General features: G+C 35.1%; 1 protein-coding gene across 2 annotated transcripts in view; it reads right to left on the bottom strand.

Annotated features, from left to right (window-relative positions):
• Positions 1 to 20228, bottom strand: part of Kcnk2 (potassium two pore domain channel subfamily K member 2) — a 186949-nt gene that overhangs the window by 45449 nt on the left and 121272 nt on the right. For both annotated transcript variants that reach the window (XM_047520838.1, XM_047520839.1), the window contains exons 4-5: positions 4239 to 4399; positions 1826 to 2012 (exon numbers count right to left, since the gene is read on the bottom strand). In XM_047520838.1, coding sequence (XP_047376794.1) covers positions 1826 to 2012; positions 4239 to 4399 — 348 coding nt within the window. The remainder of the gene's footprint in view (positions 1 to 1825; positions 2013 to 4238; positions 4400 to 20228) is intronic.

Raw genomic sequence — 20228 nt, forward strand, 5'->3', positions numbered from 1 at the left:
TGAAAATATAAAACTTACCACATAATACCTATATATTCCACAGTTGCTATAAGACCTTGTAAGTTATATTTATAAAATCACAAAACAGCCTGAGATTAATGAACCTCAAGTATATTTTCTGTTACCATCACTGTGTCTCACTTTCTTCTACATTAACGTTAGTATTTACTTCTTGGACCAGTTATACATCTTGGAGGAGTGGAAGGAAGAATGGGTATTTGAGGACATAAGCTTGTCTTCTTATATGGAGTTAAAAATGTCTTCTCTGCATTATGCCAATTATAAAACTACAAGTTCTCCAGCAGAATGCTGCACCTTCCTTTCCCAGTCCCTCCATCCTATACAGAGACATAACCATAGTATTTCTGACCAAAAGCAAATCTCTGTTCATGAAAGCATCCCCAGTCTTCAAAGACATTATGCATTCCCCACAAAGAAGGGGTTTGCCGGGTTAAATACTAATTGACAAATCAATAGGAACAGAGAACTATCAGCCCTCTCTGAGATTTTATAAAACTGCAGAACAAATTTTCTTTCCTGAAAATATTTAGGTAAGACATTTAGGTCAAGGAAGAAGAGTAAATAGCCAGAAAGAAAAAACTCTCCTAAAATTTAAATTATGCTGATGAGTTGACTCTGGGATGTTTAATAATGTAGACCTACTATGTTTACCATGTTTTTCTAATACTTCAAACAGGATTTTTTAAAAGAATGGTTTATATTTTGGGGAGCTGGTCAAAATGATCCATGATGAATTGTTATCACAGTTACTTTCACAACCAATATTACGATTTACTTAAAACTGAAGTTGCAACGATACTATTGGATAATGTAACTAGGAAAATGAGAGTTGAACAGATAAGGAAGTAAAATCTAAGAGATACAATGATAAAGCAAATAACAGCTCAAATACTTATAAAAGGACAAATTGAAGATTATAAGTAGAAAAATGTTTTACCTGCTTTAGATAAGGTCAAAAATACAGTCCTAAGAACTGAAAATTAAATGAGTAAAATACTATACAGAAAAGGAGGTTTTAAGTAACCAAAAATGTCATCTTAAGTTTGCAGTGTTTTTAAAAGTAAGGCAAAAGGGGGTCTGAGTAGAAAGGTCAAAGATGAGTTGAACTTGAATTTCTGTACTGCTAGGAAAAAAAAATTAAGAGGCAGATATGTTTTTGGAATTAAGGTAGAAATGTAAAATTCTGTACAATCAGCAATTTGTGTTTCTTTCACAGAATACAAAATATGTTCAACCACATCCTTCTGTTTACCTCCAGTGTAATAGAGACATTTTTCATCTTTGCCATTATTATGAATTGAATTGTGTCCTCAAAATAATGTGTTGAGGTCCCAAATCCCAGGATCTCAGAAGGTATTCTTATGTGGAAATAAGGTCCTTACAGATGTCATTAGCTAAGGTGTCATTAATCAAGGTGGAGTAGAGTGTGCTCTTAGCCCAATTTGGTAGATGTCCTTGTAAGAAGAGGGGAGTTTGGACAGAGACAGGGACAAAGGAGAAGGCCATGTGACATGAGAGACAGAGATGACAGGAAAGCAGTTCTAAAACAAGGATTGCCAAGGACTGACACTAGGAAGAGGCAAAAATAAATTCTTAGCCTAGTGTCTCAGGGACCATGACTCTGATGACGCCTCCATTTCCAGTTTTTATGGGAAGAAACTTATTTTATTTCAAGTCACTTGTTTATGGTACTTTGGTATAGCAGCCCCAAGAAACGCATACGGCCATTGTGTCTCATTACAAACCCAGGTGAAAAATCTAACTAACTGGTTAAGAGAGCAATGGCACTGCCAGGATAACTTACCTGCCACATAGTCACCAAATCCAATGGTTGTCAGGGTGATAACCACAAAATAAATTGCATCCAGGGCACTCCAGCCTTCTATGTGCTTGAATATGATCGCGGGCAGAGCCACAAAGAGGACACAGCCAAACAGTATAAATATGATGGTGGAGATGATGCGAATCTTGGTCTGACTAACATTCCACTTCTAGAGAGAGAGAGATTAATGGATTGATTACTGGCATACCTACAAAGCTAACCTATGCAGTCAATCAGCAATTGAATGTGTTATTTTGTTCCTTTCTATTCCTAGTTTCCAACTGTCTCTGCTTAGGAAAATGGGGTAAAACATCAACTCAAAACAACCAATGCTAATAATTATGCTACTTTAATATAGTTTTACAACAGGTTAAATACTTTCAAAAGTATATCACATTACCTTTGAGAATATTATTTCAGAATTGCATCATTTATTAATCTGGACTACTTTTGAAATATTTCCACTCTTATAGGCATACAACTGATTATGGGCCAAACACAATCTAAAAATATACAGTAGAGGAAATTGAAAAAAGAACTGCATAATTATAATGGTGTATTGGTAAACATTAATCATGAAAGTAATTCAATTGACTGGAGTAGAATAACAAAGTTTGCCGTTTGATTCTCACATGAGACAAGTGAACTCTCCTCAATTCTGTGGTCTTAATCTGTGCAACAAAGCTACAGGATCTGTAGGAAAGCATAAGTCTTCAACAACCCTGAGACACAGCTGTCCTCAGAGCATCCATATTTTTCTACCTTCTTCTCCAACAAGAAATCTGCACAGTGTAATGAGTGTAATCTGCACAGTAAATGAGGGTTGTACGTATATTATTTAGGTATAAGTCCTATGTACAGTAAAAATTATAGGTTATATCCTGTACCATAAGAAAATCACTGAATGTTAGAAGTGAGAATGTTTTAGAGATAAAGATCTATGAAATCAGAGAATGGAAAGTGATCACAAGAGTCTCTCTAATCTACCATCTTCATCTCATATGTGAGAGATAAATGAGTTCAGGTTTAGAAATTTTTCAATATTGGTTAGTACCAAATGCTGAATCATGATAGCTGGAATGACATTACCATGAGGGCATACATTATTTCTTTAATGCACTGCTGTACTTGCTACGTGGAAAACATTACTCAGCATGTGACAGGCAGTCAAAAACTTATTGGATGAATGAACAATTCAGCATTACCAAGTTCATGTCACTTGATTAATATAAATACAGGATGCCTTTAATACCTATATAAGAAAAGTATACAACCAGAAAAGAATAAAACTCCTATTTTGGAATACCTCTATTATTCTATTCTAATAGTAAGAATGTTTTGATTTTAATTCTCTAACACAACTAACACTAAATTTGGACCAGTGATTTAAAGTGAAGAATAATACTTAACAGTTTTATTTCACCAATAGGATTAAATATAATTATTTTGTTGACTTTTGTGAAAAGGTAAAACATTATTGAATAATAACTAAAATGTATTTGTAGTAGTGCTAATAGTAACAAATAATTTGCAATCCCACTCTCTATCACAATCTTCCATAATTTGCTTCAAGAATACAAGCTTATTGGCTGGGGGTGTGATTCAGTGGTAGAGTGCTTGCCTAGCATGTGCAAGGCCCAGGGTTAGAATCCCAGCACTCCCAAAATAAGCTTATAATCACAAGTATATTATTATGTTTTTGCTTAAAACATTGAAAAAAGCATTTTATTTTAATGTTTTCTATTGAATATTATACAACCATGAGCATATTCAAATATATTACCTTTGGTTCTATTGAATTACATTCCTTTGATAAATTTTTATCAATGGTATTACTGAGATAAGTGACATGGTCGCTTTTTTTGTGTTTACTTCGTATTACTACATCCTTCTCAAAGGGGTTATATAAGTGTAGAATGCAAACAGGAATACACAAAGATACGAAGGCAAATTTTTAAATAACAAATTATTATCAGTCATTTGCTACCAATGCTAAGATTTAATTTATCCTGCTGCCAACCGTGAGAGTAATGTTTTAGAGTACTTTTACTCACATTATTAAACTAAAAAAAAAAAAAAAATGGAAGTGTGAGGGGAAAATACATTGTTTGAAAGAATACAGTACACATCTGGAATTTAAACCGAGGATTGTTGAATTTCTACTTTTTATTTCCCTGTACATACTTTGGGGTTTTTCCTCATATAATAATTTATTCATCCTGATAAGTGTTAAAATGATGAAAACACAATGAGTTAGATGCTAATAGAAATGCATATAATTTATTATGGAAACCCTAATAATGGAATGTCTCTCTCTACCTGAGGTGATAGAAAAGGCATACTATTAAAAAAATTAAACAATAAATATATGTAGCCAGAAGTCTATGGTACTTACAATAAATGTATCTTCCACTTTGGCAATTCCTTTTCCAAATATGGTCCCGAGCTGATCTCCAACTCCAGCCAACAGAAAACCAAAGAGGGGAATTCCCAGTAAGGCATAGATGATACAGAATATTTTTCCACCTTCTGTGCGTGGTGAGATGTTTCCAAATCCTTCAAAGAGAAAAATATTCAGTTGTTTAGAAATGAGTAATTTAAAACATATGACCTCAAGACTGATACAGAAATTCCCAAATCATATAACATACCAATTATTAATTTCAAAGAGTTAAGAATCTTTTTGCATTATATAAATGTTAGCATCATTAACATGCAATACTCTATTATAATCACTTATTTCGATAATATCCAAAGTGTAGCTAACAGTGCGATTGCACTTTGATAAGATGATGAAAACTGAGGTGCTAACACATGCCATGAAGTCCACATTTTTATCCAATTTGCCTCCTTTTCGCAGGCACAGACTGTCCTGCTGGCTCTAAGGTTTCCATTGTCATTGAGAACACACTGAGAAGAGCACACTGACCTCCTTTAGGAGCATTCAAATATGCTTAAATTATTTAGATCAAAGATGAATTACACCTTTTAAATCTTTTATCCAATACACTCCACAAAGTCATAACTAAAATCTTTTTAAACTTTTTTGAAGTTCTGAAGATTTTGAAGACTTTCCAGCTTTGCATAAGGACATCAGCTTGTTGTGATTCAAGCAATTCAACTTATTTATAATCTCAGAAACACTGTCCACACACACACTTAAGGCAAAGAACACCCACTTTTAGTGCTTAGCATGCTTCTCTTGACAGATAATCCTCTTACGGTCCTTCCTATTAAATTAATCTGGAAATTTAATTTTAGTTTTCTTCTACTCAAAAATGCAGATAGAAATTCTGAGACTGACTTGTTACTTTCAAGTTTTCTGAATATTCTGTTCAAAGATTATGGAATGTTTGTTTTTAATTTTGGAATCTATTGAGATTTGTCTTTGTGGTTTAATTATGGTAAATTTTCATATTTGTTTCATTGTTATTTGAAAACAGTGTGGATTTTTATTTGTCAGTTATAAAAAGAACATACATATGTGGGGTTGGGATGGGCCAATATTTTGTCATTTTAGCCCATACATTTTTCTCCCCATATCATTTCCATCTTTCCCTCCTCTTCTTCCTTCTCAGTTTGGTGTTCACTGCCAATGAATTCATCTGTGGTGAGATTTTTTTTAAGTATTCCTATTTATCAAGAACTGGTGCTTTTTTCCAGGAACCTGTATTTATGTCATGAAAGTAGTAATTACTTCCTTTTCTTTGTTTTGTAGTGTTTTGTCATGAATTACCTCAATTCTTTGAGTGAAGTCCTGTACTTCTTTTATGTAAGTGACTTTCTTGATCGATTGAAAACTCCTAGTCATATTTTTATACTTGCAAGTACAATACAATGCTACATTGGTTCATATTTGTAGCTGAAATTTATTTTCCAGCCCCAGTGAGAACTGTGGTTCATTGGTGGTATATGGAAGATTCTAGTTCAAGCAGTTGAAGTGGTTGTCTTGATCAGGGAAAGGAGACAGATATCTCTCCTCTTCAGTATGTACTTCCCTGACTTTCCAAATCAGCATCTCCCAATTCTTTTTTTTTTTTTTAATTTAATTTAATTTAATTTAATTTTATTTTATTTTATTTTTTTACATAGGGTAATGATGTTTATTTTATTTTTCCCCTAGCATCTCCCAATTCTTGATGGCAGCTGCCAGTTCACAGCTACCCTACTATGTCTCAGGACCCACGCTCACTCTAGGAATATCGGTACATAACTATGGTTGCAAAGCTTGTATTCCCAGCTTTATTCTGGAGGTGGACAGGAAACAGTTTCTCTAACAATTAAGATTAGTGGTTCTACCGAATTTTAACTACTTTACAGGTTGACTGTCCACAGACACACTTCCATTTCTAATATTGGTGACTTTAGAAAAATTTTCATTTTGTTGTAATCCTCTATTTTGCTTCTATGGGAATGAGAGCTCTTTAACTTGAAAAGATTTCACTGTCATTCTGAATTTATGAGCTTCATATCATCCCCCAAATCCATTCCTGTTTTATCTCAAAACACCTTCCCTACCTTCAAGCAATTTATGGATTTTTTTTTACATGTCTTCTGTCATCTCAAAGCAATTTTTGATGATGTAAGACAAATGCATGTTTATTTACATCAATGAGGAATTAAATCTGTGAGTTTGCCAATGCCTTTTAAGATATTAGATAATGATTGTCTTATAAAAATTCCACAGATTTGTGGTATGATAAGCACACCACAGTTCTTAAAAGCATCTTACTTTAAAGTCTAAAATTAACTGATTGAAAGCTATATCAATCAGAGTAAAAAGTTTAATAAGAGTTTAGTTGTTCCTGGTTCCATCACTCATTAGTTATGTGGACTTGAGCAAATTATTTCCTCATCTATTAAAAGAGTACGTTGTTATTAAGTACTTCCTTGAGTTGTAAGAAGCAAGGCTGCAGTTACTTTATATGAATTCACTTTATGTAGCTTCCACATATTAATTCTGTTCTCTTCCTTGAAGCATCTGGTAATAATGCTTAGGAAAGTCTATTATACTATGTGTGCTCAATATACCTCAGGAATCATAAAAATTAATGAAATTATTACTAGTGATAAGGTTGGTAGAAACAAAGATTAGAGGAGCAAAGTATTTGGCCCTAACATTATGCAAACTAAAAGCCATGCAAACGGGGTCATGATCACACATTGTTCTTCATTAAGTTATAAAACATATTCTGTCTACTTGTGGGAGCCATTATTTATAAGAGACACTGGTAAAATTTTGCTTTTCACAGATAATGGTTGAATCAATTGAGGATGTTTCACTGAAAAAAAGAAGATTGAAAGTAGGAGGAAGCAGATTATTTGATTCCAACTATTTGAATGATGAAAACATGGAAAAGGAATGAGAACTACTCAGTTACTTGGGAGCAAAGAACAGAAGTAATGTGTAGAAGTTACATAAAGTGAATTCATATTAAGTACCTACAACCAAAATGAGTAAAACTGTCTATAAGAGGTAAGCAGAAGTCAGATAATCACTTTCTGTGCCTAAAATCTTGGACTAATGTTTTCTGGGTTTCCTTATAATTCAATAGGCAACTGTACACATAATAAGAAAAAAAGGGTTCTCTAATATTGGCTTTTGCCATGCATATAATTACTTATCCATGCACTCAAAACATTAACTGAGCATCTACTGTTTTCCAGGCAGTATGCTAAACCTTAGGGATGAAACCATGAAGCAGGCAGAGTTTATAATCCAGTGAGAAACAAAGGCAAGGGCCTTTGATAAGCGCATGCTACAGAAATTACAGGATGCTCATGGTGTACATGGATCGAGAATAAGAGGAGCTTCACCCAGGAATGAACCCAGGGCAGCAATCAGAAACTTGAATAGAAGAAAGAAGAAGTAGGGGTCATGACAAGGCTGAAGAACCACAGTTGTAAAATCTTAAGAGAGAGAGAGAGAGAGAGAGAAGAGTATCTAGCATCTTTGAGAAACTGAAAACATTTCATCTGCATGGAGAGCAGTGTGAGAGTGGCAGCAGAGAGAGAAAGGCAGCCTGAGGCTGCGTGATGAAGAGCCACATCCGTGCCAGGAAGACTGGGATCTGCCACATGGTCCAATGAGCTACTGGGCATAACAGGATACCTGGGGCTTTGTAGGAAAAGTTTATTTTGACTCCAAAGAAGAGGTTGTTTACAGTGAAGTAACAAAAGGTGTCAAGCTCAGATTCTGGCATGAATTATAAATAATCCTGTCAACATTTCTCTGAAGTGCACTGAAAAATAACCAGATTTGGGGAGACCAAAGGTAAGATCAAAGAAGATATGTGCTGTGATTAGGATAAATGTCCCACAAAGATCTGTGTGTTAAAGACTTGGTGCCCAGGGTGCTACTACTAGGAGGTGATGGAACCTTCAGATGTGGGGCCTAGTGTGAGGTACTGAGGACATTTGGAGTGCTTCCTTGAAGGAGATTGTGGGACTTGGTCCCTTCCTATCTCTCTTTGGTTTCCTGGCTCATGATGTTAGTAGCAGTTTTGCACAACCACACACTCCTCACCATGGCCATGTGACTTCCCATCCTCAGAAGCCCAAAGCAATGGGTCCATCCAGTCTTGAACCAGAATCTCCAAAACTGTGAGTCAAAATAAAAATCTCATTATGAGTTAATTATCTCAGGAATTTCATTATTGTTAACAGTATACACTGACTAACACAACAAGGGACATAAAGATTTGGAATAGGTTGATTTCGATGTGCCAGGTGGAATAACCAAAGAAATTGAGTACATAGTGCTTATATGAGTCTGAATCCAGAGGAAATCTGAGCTGGAGACACAGATTATGGGGAAGGTGAGACACATAGGAAAGATGTGTAGATTCAGGAGAGAGCCTGAGACCTGAAGGAGCAACAACATTTAAAATGCAGAGAGAACAAAGTGGACCTCGAAAGAGAATCGTTAGAAAGAGAAGTGTGTTTTCAGGAAAGTAAGAGGAAAGGCCAATTTCAAAAGAAGGAATGGTAAATGTGTTGAAATACGTCTTAAAAGTCAAACAGATAACTACTGAAGAACATCCAAGGATTCAACAACAAATTGGTCATCAGCAAAATGGTCATTTCAGTGGAGCAGTGGAAGGAGAACATACAATAAATCTCTTCCTTGGAATCTGTTCTTCCTTTTCTCTTCTTTTTTCTCTTTCCCTCTTTCTCTTTCTCTCCCTCTCTTTTTCTCCTCTTCTTCTTTCTTTTCTCTGTCTTCTTCCCCTTCCTTCCCTTTCTTTCCTTTTTTTCTTTCAAATTTTGAAATAATTTTAAACTCACAGAAAAGTTGCAGGATTGTAAACAGGACCCCTGTATGTGTTAACATTCCCCCACTTTGCCCTGTCCCTCTCTGCATAAATACATTCTTTTTTTCTGAACCATCTTATAGTAAATTGTAGACATCAGGCCATTTCATTCCAACATTCTTTCCTCTATATTTCCTTTTTCTTAAGCCATTCTCTTAAATATCTACAGTACAATTAGCAAACCCAGGAGAATTAACATCAATTCAGGATCATCATCTAATTTACAATCCACATTCACATTTTGAAGTCTTTTGTAACACATTTTCCCTGTCTCAGGATCCAATTCAAGATCCTATACTGCACTGACTGGTATATCTTCTTACTTTCCTTTAATCTCCTGGAACAATTCTTAAATCTTCTTTTTTTTAAGACTTTCATGTTTTTCAAAGAATAGAGGCTATTATTTTACAAAATGTTCCTCAGTTTGAATCTACCTGATTCTTCCTCACAAGGAGATTCAAGTCATGCAGTTTTGTCAGGAATACATCTTTCTCAGTACACTGTATCTGGAGGAACATGACAATGGTTTGTTCTATTAATGATGACATTAACTTTGAGTACTTGGCTAAAGTACATCCAATCCACTAGGTTTCTCCACTAAGAGATTATGATTCTTTCCCTTTGCAATTAATATGTCACTTACAGGGAAATTCTTGGAGAACATGCAAATATTTGGTTCCTTAAACTTTTTCTCACTAGGTATAGTATGAAGAATAAACAAAATGCAAATAGTGCTAGGAAAAAAAAATACGAAGGGAGATAAAGAGCATAGTAAATGAGATAATAATCATTTAAAACATTCCCCAAGTATATTACTATATTATGTGTAGAACAGATATTTTTTAAAAAATATGTTAATGTAATTTTCTACTTTATGTAGAACAAAACAGCCTAGAAACACTGCCTACCTATCTGAGGAAATCCAGTGAGAAAGAAGAAATCACAGAAGAAGCAATTAAAATTCTTGTCCACCCAGTAACCACTCAGTGAGATGCAGATAACCTGGACTTTTTTTTTTTTTTTTTTTTTAAATATTGTCTCTGCTTAGAAGATGAGGGACTTGATAGACCTGGAGTAGGGAAGGAATCTTGGAGTTAGGATAAAGAGCCTGCCATGACTGGCATCCCAGCATAGTAAGATTCGGCAGGACCATGGGCTCTGATATAACAAATCTACATGTTTAATTTGTCTGTCTCTGTTCTGCTCTTGCTTACTAATGTCATGGAATACTCTACAACACAGGAGGATGAGCAAAGAATTCATCCCTGGCACGGGTGATGAAGACCCAAAAGCATGTATCAAGGTAATTTGAAGAAGAATAAGGTCATTTTGATGACAAATAAAAAGTCAGGGAATGTTTAAATTTACTTATTTGGGACAGTGCACTCTTTCTGTATACTAGGCCAGAGTGGAACTCAACAACTTCAAATCCATCCCCTGTTCTAACCTCAGTAAGCAGAGTACCAAGAAGATAAAGGCCTTGCCAAGTCAGCAATGTACAGTGTGTTGACATGGGTCTTCTCAGAGCCCCAGAGAGTCCTGAAAAGATCCAACACTCTCCTTCGTTGCTTTCCAGATGAACAGCCCTGGGAGTGGGGTAAGCATTTGGAAATCCTATTCCATCCTATTCTCTTCTTTTGAATAAGGAAATAAATGTCTTTAGAGTTGTAATCATAAGAAGTAACTAGTCTTTAGGAAGTTATCAGGGAAGAAAAATAAAATATACAGCTTTTACTTCTTTATTTTTTATCCTAACAGGTGTATGACTATAAAAGGGCTTTACTCTTTAGTAAGAAGTGCCTAGCTATTGAGGGAACTCAATTTGATTTACTGCCATGCAAGTTACAAGGGCACAAGAAATGAGAGTGCCAGGTTATCATTAATCGGAGATCCAGATTTAGCCTGGAGGCTACCATGGAACATCTGTAGAGGAGCTGACAGAGGACTTCCTCAGGAAGCCTGTTGACACCGCTGAGGAAACTGCTCCTCACCCAGAGAACTCAGGTGTAAGAAAAGCCAATTTACCCTTCTCTGATCACTAACTGGAGACAAGTCTCTTGGGGTGTACCTGCACTCATTTTCATTGTGTTTATGACCAAGTTAACAGAAAGGAGACCTAAGGGAACAGAAATGAGGAATCCTGACAGAATCCTTCTCTGAATGTTCCCTGTTTCACTTTCCAAATATTTCTCTACCCGCCATTATGTTGAGTGCCCAGGCTGAATTTGTACCTCAGAGGAAGCAGGCCTTGAAGAGCTCATAAAACAACTCGGTGCACAAAATCAATGACCTAGCAGTTTTTTGACATAGAGGGCATGTCTAGACCTCCTGAGTGACAGAATCCAGTGACTGTCTAGAGGCTGCCTTATATTTTCTTCCTTCCACAGATTTACCACAAGCTCTAACCCTTGAGTAAGGACCTGGGTGAGGAATTGGCCACTCTTAATAGTTGTATGAGCTCCAGATAACCTTTGACAATAAGCAGGACAGTAGACTAAGCTTCTAAATTGCTCATATTTGTGATTGGCTGGATTCCTAACCCTTTCCCTGGTCAATCAGCAACATCCTCATTACCTCAAGGTAAAATAATACTATTGTAGCAAAAAGAAAAAAATGAAAAACAAAAAAACCAGTATTAAGTTTGTTTTGTTTAACTCTAAACTAGGTGCTCATCATACTCAAAATGTTTCCCTTGAGGAAAGCAAGGTTTTCAGTTTATGATCTAACATGTGCATAACAAGAAAATGGAAGGAATGACAGTCAATCCAGCTTTCAAAAAACTTGAGGGAACAGAAAAGATGACAGACTAATGGGCAAGATCATTCAGGAGGTGGGCTTGGTCAGCAAGAGAGGACAGGACCCTGAAGGGGATCAGAGGAGGGATTCAGTGGGATGCTGGAGCTCATGTGTGAAAGGACTTGTTTAATTTTCAGGAATTTTTCAATTCTTTTGACTTCACATTGATAAATTGAAACCAGGTATAGTGAAAATATTCATACCACAGAAACTGGCATGCACTGTAACTCAGGTCTTTTTTTCCTCTATTAGTCACATAATATTTACCACCACATCATCAAACACAATACAAATTTAAGGGACTGTAGATAGTCTTTGCCAGAAAGCAGGATGGAATTCAAGCTAGTGTATATAGGTTAATCTTTGACATTTGAATGAGAGGGATATACAGAATTGCTGTCATCTATGCACATTACTCTCAGGTAGGGGCCTTCCATGGACAGCTACTGTGTTCACTGTAATTACATCATCTGGCCAGAAGCCTGTAGATGCCTCTTTCTGAACAGTCCAAAATAGGCTATTTTTCTGATTAGAATTTATTAATACTAAAAATAAATATAGACCTCTTCAAGCACTGTGTACAAATTGCAATTATGTAATTATTTCCACAACCCATCTTGTGTCTATCTTCTCCACTTGAATATGAATTCCATGAGTGTAGAGACTGAATTACTGTATAGATAGACGATAGGTAGGTAGACAGATAGATAGATAAAATGATTATAACTCCAAAACCTTGTATAAGTACTGGTTTAACTAGTGCTTAATTTTCAAACAATAACTATCTCTGGACCAAATGATTGGCAGATAAATACAAATACCCAAAACTTTAAAAAGGAGGTAAAGAAAAAGAAAAATGTATAGATAAAGACAATGTTTCTCCATGAGAACTAATTTAAAAAATTGTTCCAAAATAATTAATAAATTTACTATCTGTGCAACTGAAATTACATAGTTTTAAAAAATTTTATAACTTAATGATATATCCTAAAAATGGAATAATGTGAATAATCTATACATATTTCAAAATTAGAGGATGCTGAAGCTTATTTCCAGATTAAAAAGTTGTTATCTATAGTTTTAATAGTTAAAACTATATGTCAAATTAATGAATGAAAACAGTAGAAAGGATAGGAAAGGCCTCCAGTATGCAGAGTAATTTAGTATCTCATAAATTTAATTCAAGTGAATTTCAAAGGAGTTGGTTACTCACTGAATAGTGATGGGGTAAGTAATGTTATTTAGAAATAAATTAGACCTTATTTCACATTATATCCTAAATATCAGGTGGATTAAATCAACAAATATTTTTTTTAAAATATGACCATAAAATACTATGAAGAAAAGACAGTAGAATAATTCTTTCAATATAACTACTAGGGCAGAACTCTAGTAGAACCATAAAGAAAGTGAGCAATAAATATGACTACACAAAAAATATAATAATGCTGTTGGCAAAACATTATTTAAAAGAAGAGTATAAATACTATGCAGAAGCCAAACACTTTTGCAAAGAGCCAGTGCAGAAGGACCCAGGTGCCTCTGTTACTGGTCCTACCAGGCTTCCTCATGATCAAAGAGCTAAGCCTTCATTTCATTTTCAGGACTAAAGATGGCCCAGATCCATCATGTCTGCACTTATGATTTGAGATGTTCTTCTAATTAAGCGTTTTACTATAGTTATTTAAACCTTGAGTCAGTAATCAAGAATATACCTAGCTACTAGGAAATTTCAAGTACCCATCATGATAAATTAATAAGGCTGCAATGCATTATTAATGATGTGTACTTGACATATTTAATGAAAGTCTCTGAAATAGCCAAACTTGCAAAGGAGTTTATCTCCATTGAAAAAGATCAGGCTAAATTTGTAATAAGCAACACTTGTAGATAAAAATATCCTTTTGACCCTCTGTGTACAACCCACTGAACTTAAGTAATTGTGTTGAACTGCTATAATTGTTGGTTGCAGTTTGCATACTTTAATAGTTAAATACTTCTACCTGACATCAGGCAGTTCATGAAAATCTTGAATCTCTTAGCCATCTTCCAAAGTGTTGAAAGTAGTTAATATTTATTGACAACAACAGTAATGATAAAAGCAACAATAAATTGAGATTGCATTCACATATTATTCTAATCTATGGAGAGAAACTTTAGAAATGAAAAAAATGCATACCATTGTTTTACTCTGTCAATTCTGTATCTAAAGTACCAAATCTCCACAGAAAAGAAGAAATCAAATACCACCAACACAACCAGTATGATTTAATTCTTTTCAATAAAAAAGTTTTCAATGAATACCATCACTGCGTTAGATGCTGAGTTCACAAAGATGAAGAAAACACTATTCCAAAAATTTCTAAATTATCAATAAAAACTACTAAATGGGTCCCCACGTTTGAAGATATATATATATATGTATATATATATTTTTTTTTCCACATTAATGAAGGCAAACAAATGCACAAAGACTTACTATACCACAACCAAAGAGGACAGTATGTATATAACAATGAAAACACTCCTATGAAAACACTCCACTTAAAAAGCTAGGACAGCAAAAGTCAGGGCCCATATTTATTTCGATCTCTGAAATGCAAAAGCAAGTTTATTTGTAAGTAGAGATAAAATGTTTTCTGCACTGTCAATCATGGCACACGAATTCCACATTCTCTAGAAGTGTCACATGTCTCATCTCTGCTACCTCTCCATCACCATTTACTGGTAAATTAGGTCTAGTCACACGCTGCATCTACTCAGCAACCACATTTGCTCTCAATGTGCAGCATTTAAGTGCTAACAGAACAGTCACACAGCCTTGAAATAACGCCACAACAGGACAACATTAAGGCACTGTATCAGGAAATTCTGCAAGGACCCAGGGAAAAATGAGGAGTGAGAAGTAAAAAAGGGGAGCATAAAAAAGAGAATGGAATAAAAGTCTTCCTTCTCAGCATAAGCCTCTAAACACAAAGTCCACGGAGAAGTCAGATAAAGACAGTTACATACCACAAACAGTTAAATGGGACGGTCTGAACTAATAGATAAGAGTAAGAAGGTGGAGATGCTTAGTAAGTTAATTAAGCATGATCCAGGAGAAATGACTGCACTCCTGGATCTCACAGCAAAATTTCTAAACTCCCCAAAAGAGCCAATTCATCAGTTGTAATTCAAAACAAAAGATTTCAATAACAAGATCTATAAAAAAATCTCTAAAAATAAATATAATATCATATAAGTACTTTATGGATAAAATTACAAAAAAAAACCTAAAATGACATAAAAGAAGACCTAAAGAAATTAAAAGATATATGTGTATAAAATTTTGCCACATTCATGTGTAAATGTAATTGGAATGAATATTTTGAATGGGTTTTCAGTGGACATTGATGAAAAAAACAGTAAAACACCAACAATAGGTAAGAAATACCAGGAAAAAAAAATGAAGTTGAAGGACATGCCCTACATGATATCAAGACCTACTTTAAATATTAAAATACATTATGATTTATACAATGTGGTATTAAACAGAATTTTGGACAGGGAGAGAAGGAGCAATCAAGTATAACACAACTCAGAAACAGACCCCAACACGTCTGGAAACATCCGCAGCTGCCAAAAGTGGAAAGATGATTAACTAGTCAATGAATGGGGGCACAGGTGACTCTTGAATGCGATCAGGAAGGGCCTTCAACTTGGCATTCAGTTTTATTTAACAACAATAACAACAAAAATACCATGAAGCAATGTTAAGATGTGATAAAGGAGGACATGCCACATTATTCTCTTCAGACACTTGTACATATTTGAAATATTGCAGGATAATAAAAAGAGAAAACACTAGATACATTTTTAGATCAAGAAGGCAATGGACAATCTGCAAAAACCAAAGGCTAAATGTTCTCTCTGATATGCAGATGCTAACCCACATTAAGTAGGGGGAGGGAAGAATAGAAGTTCACTGGATTAGACAAAGGAGAATGAAGGGAAGGGAGGGGGCACGGGAATAAGAGAGCAGAATGAATCGAACAGAAATTTCCTATGTTCATATATGAACACACGACAGTGAAACTCCACATAATGTACAACCACAAGAATGGGAAGTTATATTCCATACTATTTCTTATAATACTTTTAAAGCCAGAAATAGAAAACTAGTGTCTTGTCATGACAAAGAATATCTATATCAAAACACTTAACATCATGCTTACCATTAATGTACAACTGGAAGAATGTTCTTAAAAATCAAGAAAAAAAATTATATCCATTTTACAACAATTATTTATTGTTATTATGAGATTTCTAGCAGGTGTAATGACAGTATAATTATTTTAACGAAGACAAGTATATTAGTTGTGGGTGGAATTAAATATCTAGTAAATGCAGAATATTGAAATTTTTTAAATAAAGAAACATTTGATATAATAGCCGAATGCTTGATAAATATGCAGAAGCCAAAAGCATTATAATGTTTGAGCATTTTCTCAGATATGCTAAATGAAATGGAAAATATTTATTTATAATATTAAGGGAAACAAACAACACCTAGAAGTAATCTTAAGACATCTGCCAAGAACTTTACAGAGCAGCTTGATCTGGTATAGAGTGGGAAGAACAAAACAGAAGTGAATGATGTCATTAATTTTTAAATGTACCATTAAAAGAAGCATGATGGATAAGTTGGAAATTGAACAATTATTCAATTAGCAATACCGAGGAAATTGGTTACTATTTTGAAGGAAAAAAATATTTGTGAAAATAAGTATCAGGCAAAGGGAAGGGAGAAATAAATTTTCAAACCAAACTCCTCCTCTTATTGATCCCCTATGTTACCTAGCTTACAAATTAATGCATACCCTACCATTCCTGCTGCTCCTCATCTGGTTCATGCCTAAGTGTCATTCTTTACTTAGGTTAAGTATCAATTTCTCCTTGAAGCCATATTTGCACCCTCACTACCCACTCCGAGACTAGATTTGCCCCCTCCTGCATATTTCCCTCTTCTCAGACCTATCTCACAAGATTGTCATGATTAGCTTTATAATTAAAAGTACTAAGGTCAGGGACCATGCCTTAGACATTGTTGTCTTCTAGTACATTTCCATTGGATATCTAAATGAACACATGCTTCCTGAAGCTAACTTTCCAGTCTGTGCGTTTCTGCAGCCCTCTCTCCATTCTACTCCAACAGCTTCCCTCCATAAGTGTTGAAATTTTCAAGAGTGCCTGACTAAGTTTTGGAACTTGGACCTAAAATATTCTCAAATAGTTGCTGAGGGATGGCTTTCACGGAAATGGTGCGCTTAGAAAAATATGTCACATGAAGATATTCCTATACTCTTGTGACCATTCTAAATATGTTCTGCACTTAACTTTTTCTTCCTGTAGGAATTCATGGTTTTGTCCTTGGGGAATGGCAAGCAGATTGACTACTGTAACTCACATCATCTTGTCATTCTCTTTTAATGACCCTTTATTAAATTCTCCATGGACTGCACTACACTTTTTTTTTTTTATAGAGGACTTTTCATAAGACTACCCTTTCTCTGGTATCTAAACCCCAATTGACAATTATGTTGAGGAGGCCCCAAACTCTGTGTGCTCTGGACAATACCCTAAGTCTTTTCTCCTCCCTGACACTCACGTCCTCAGCAACACTACGGTGTTAAGTTTAAATCAGTCGCCACTGGGCAGAGTCCTCAAATCTTCCTTGTCCTCACATCCCAAGGCCACATGACTTCGAGAGCAGCAAGGCAGACCCCTTTACCACAACAAACCCTTCCATTCTTCTTACTTTTTAATACTTCCACTTCCGCTAGCTTCAGATCTCAAAACAGCCTGACTGTGGTCTTCTCTCACCCGAATCCATCTCATAATAGCACCTCTTTCCAAAAACACAGTCTTGATATTCTGTAGTTTGAAGTCTAGAAATATTCCAAGATCTTTAAGTGCAAATCACCACTCTTTATGTCCCCAATACTTACTGATGTGCAATTACCGTACATTCTAGTAACACCCGAGTCATCATGACTCACTGAAAAAAATAAGCTGAGCTTTTCTTTTTTCCTCCATCTTTTATGTTGCTGGCTCCTTCCAGCTGGCATAGCCTGGCCCTCCAGTTATCATACTGAAGTCCTGTCTGTCCTTCCGGTCCACACACTAAGGCCTCTAATACACAGGCATTCCTTACCCCTTCGATCAACTGCGATCTTGCCTTTTTTCAACATATATGATACTCTCTGATCCTTTTAGAGGAATTTTGCATGGCTCTAGCATGAATTCTTATCATTTGGCTACAAGCTTTTGTCCATCCTCTAGAACATAAACTCTTTGGGAGCAGAAACTCTACTGTAATCACTCTGCTTACCTTTCCATGTCTTGTGTGGGAATTTGCTTATAGTAGATGTTCTAGAAAAGATGTTGAATTGAAAAGAATTGAATATAGATTTTTATTAATGCCAATACTTGAATAACATGAACATACTCAGACATAGGTAGTTCTAAGCCTCTAATTATTTCTACTGCTTTTTATGGACTCAGGATGACAAGGAAAGCAAAGTTCTTGATTCATACAAATTATAAAAATCTCCCTAAGAAGGGATAATTAAGATATTTTAATGCTAAACAATGTTATTTTAAAGATGCAGAAACATAGCATAAATAATATAGAGCAAAAGAGTAAAATATTGGAGTTGGGGTGAGAAAAAATAACAGCAAAAATTCAGAAAGTGCTCAATTAGCAACATAAGAGGAGCAAGACTTTCAAAACTCCCAAGTGGACAGCCATCACGTCTTATCCATTTAAGAAAGCTAGTCAAAGTCATGGTTATACTGTTTGAGAAAAAAATCTAACCAAACACTGAAGAAAAAAATACAGTTCCATGAAATTAAGATTCTTATTAAGGATTTAAATAATGTCTTGATAAAAAATAATGGTTTCATTTCAGAACTCCACACTTTGTACCCTCACCGGTTTTAAAACAAGGATGCACACCAGAATCACATTTGAAACTTAATAACTGTCTACCCACCAACAAAAAATTACTGTTTTCTGCTGGGAGAGGAGAGAAATGTATATATATATGTACTTTTAAGTATCTACAGAAGTGATTCATACTTACACTGCTGTAACAGATGCAGAGTCTACAGATCTAAAACTATGTTATATATATGAGGGGGGCGGTACCAGGGGCACTTAACTGCTGAGCCATATCCCTAGCCCTTTTTACTTTTTTTATTTTAAGAGAGAGTGTTGGAGGGTGTTGCTAAGTTGCTTAGGGACTGGCTAAGTTGCTAAGGCTGGCTGGCTTTGAATGTGCAATCCTCCTGCCTCAGCCTCCCAAGCTGCTGGGACTACAGGCATGCTCCATTCACCATGCCAGGTTTAAAGCTTTATAATATTAAGGGAGAGCTTCCTTAGGAAACACAGAGGAAAAATTAGGAAGCAGCCCCACACAAATGAGTAGCCCTATGCTTAACTTTGTTAAGCCTCAAGGTAAATCTGACTCTGCCCTTAGGTCCTTTGAATGACTTTAATTAGCATATCTCTTCTAAACTGGCTATGGCATAACTATATTCCTATATTTTCATTACCAATAATAAAATATTTATAAAATAATTTTCATTACCAAAAAGAAAGATAAATGCAAACATCATTATTAAACATTCACTCTCTCAATGCATGACAGATAAAGTACTAATTCCTTATATATTATACTTAATTATGCTTCATTTAACTTCTCAAACAATCCCGTGAAGTTTAAGTACAACTAATTATCCTCACTCTCTGAATGTGAAAACTGAGGTTTATTGAAGTAAAGTAACATGTTGAAGGTTAAGCAGTTACTAAATGTTGAGGCTAAGATTTAAACTATTTGCTCAATTGCTTAGAACAAGCTTTGGGGATCAAGGCTATAGCTACTGCTTCTCAAACTCAACAGTTATTCCTCACTTACATAACCAATGTATATATTTCCACACCTAGACACCTCATCCTGCAAACATTAGTTTTTTTTAACCTAGTCAGACTGGAAAAGAATGAAAAGATGCATGAAAAATAATGTATCCACTAAAGTTACTAAGTCAAAAGACTGTTTTGACGTTTTTTGTTAACTTTAATATCATCAAACTTCCTCTTGGCCCAGAAACCAGGCGCCTGCAGTTCAAACAGTATTTCACAAGATGGCTCCCTTGCTATTTTTAGGTGCAACTTACATAATAAAATCCAGTATTATAGCTGTCAATTTGCAAATCTATAGGAAGTTGCATATTTC

The sequence above is a fragment of the Sciurus carolinensis genome, chromosome 12, assembly GCF_902686445.1.
Source record: "Sciurus carolinensis chromosome 12, mSciCar1.2, whole genome shotgun sequence".
Classification (NCBI taxonomy): Eukaryota; Metazoa; Chordata; class Mammalia; order Rodentia; family Sciuridae; genus Sciurus; species Sciurus carolinensis.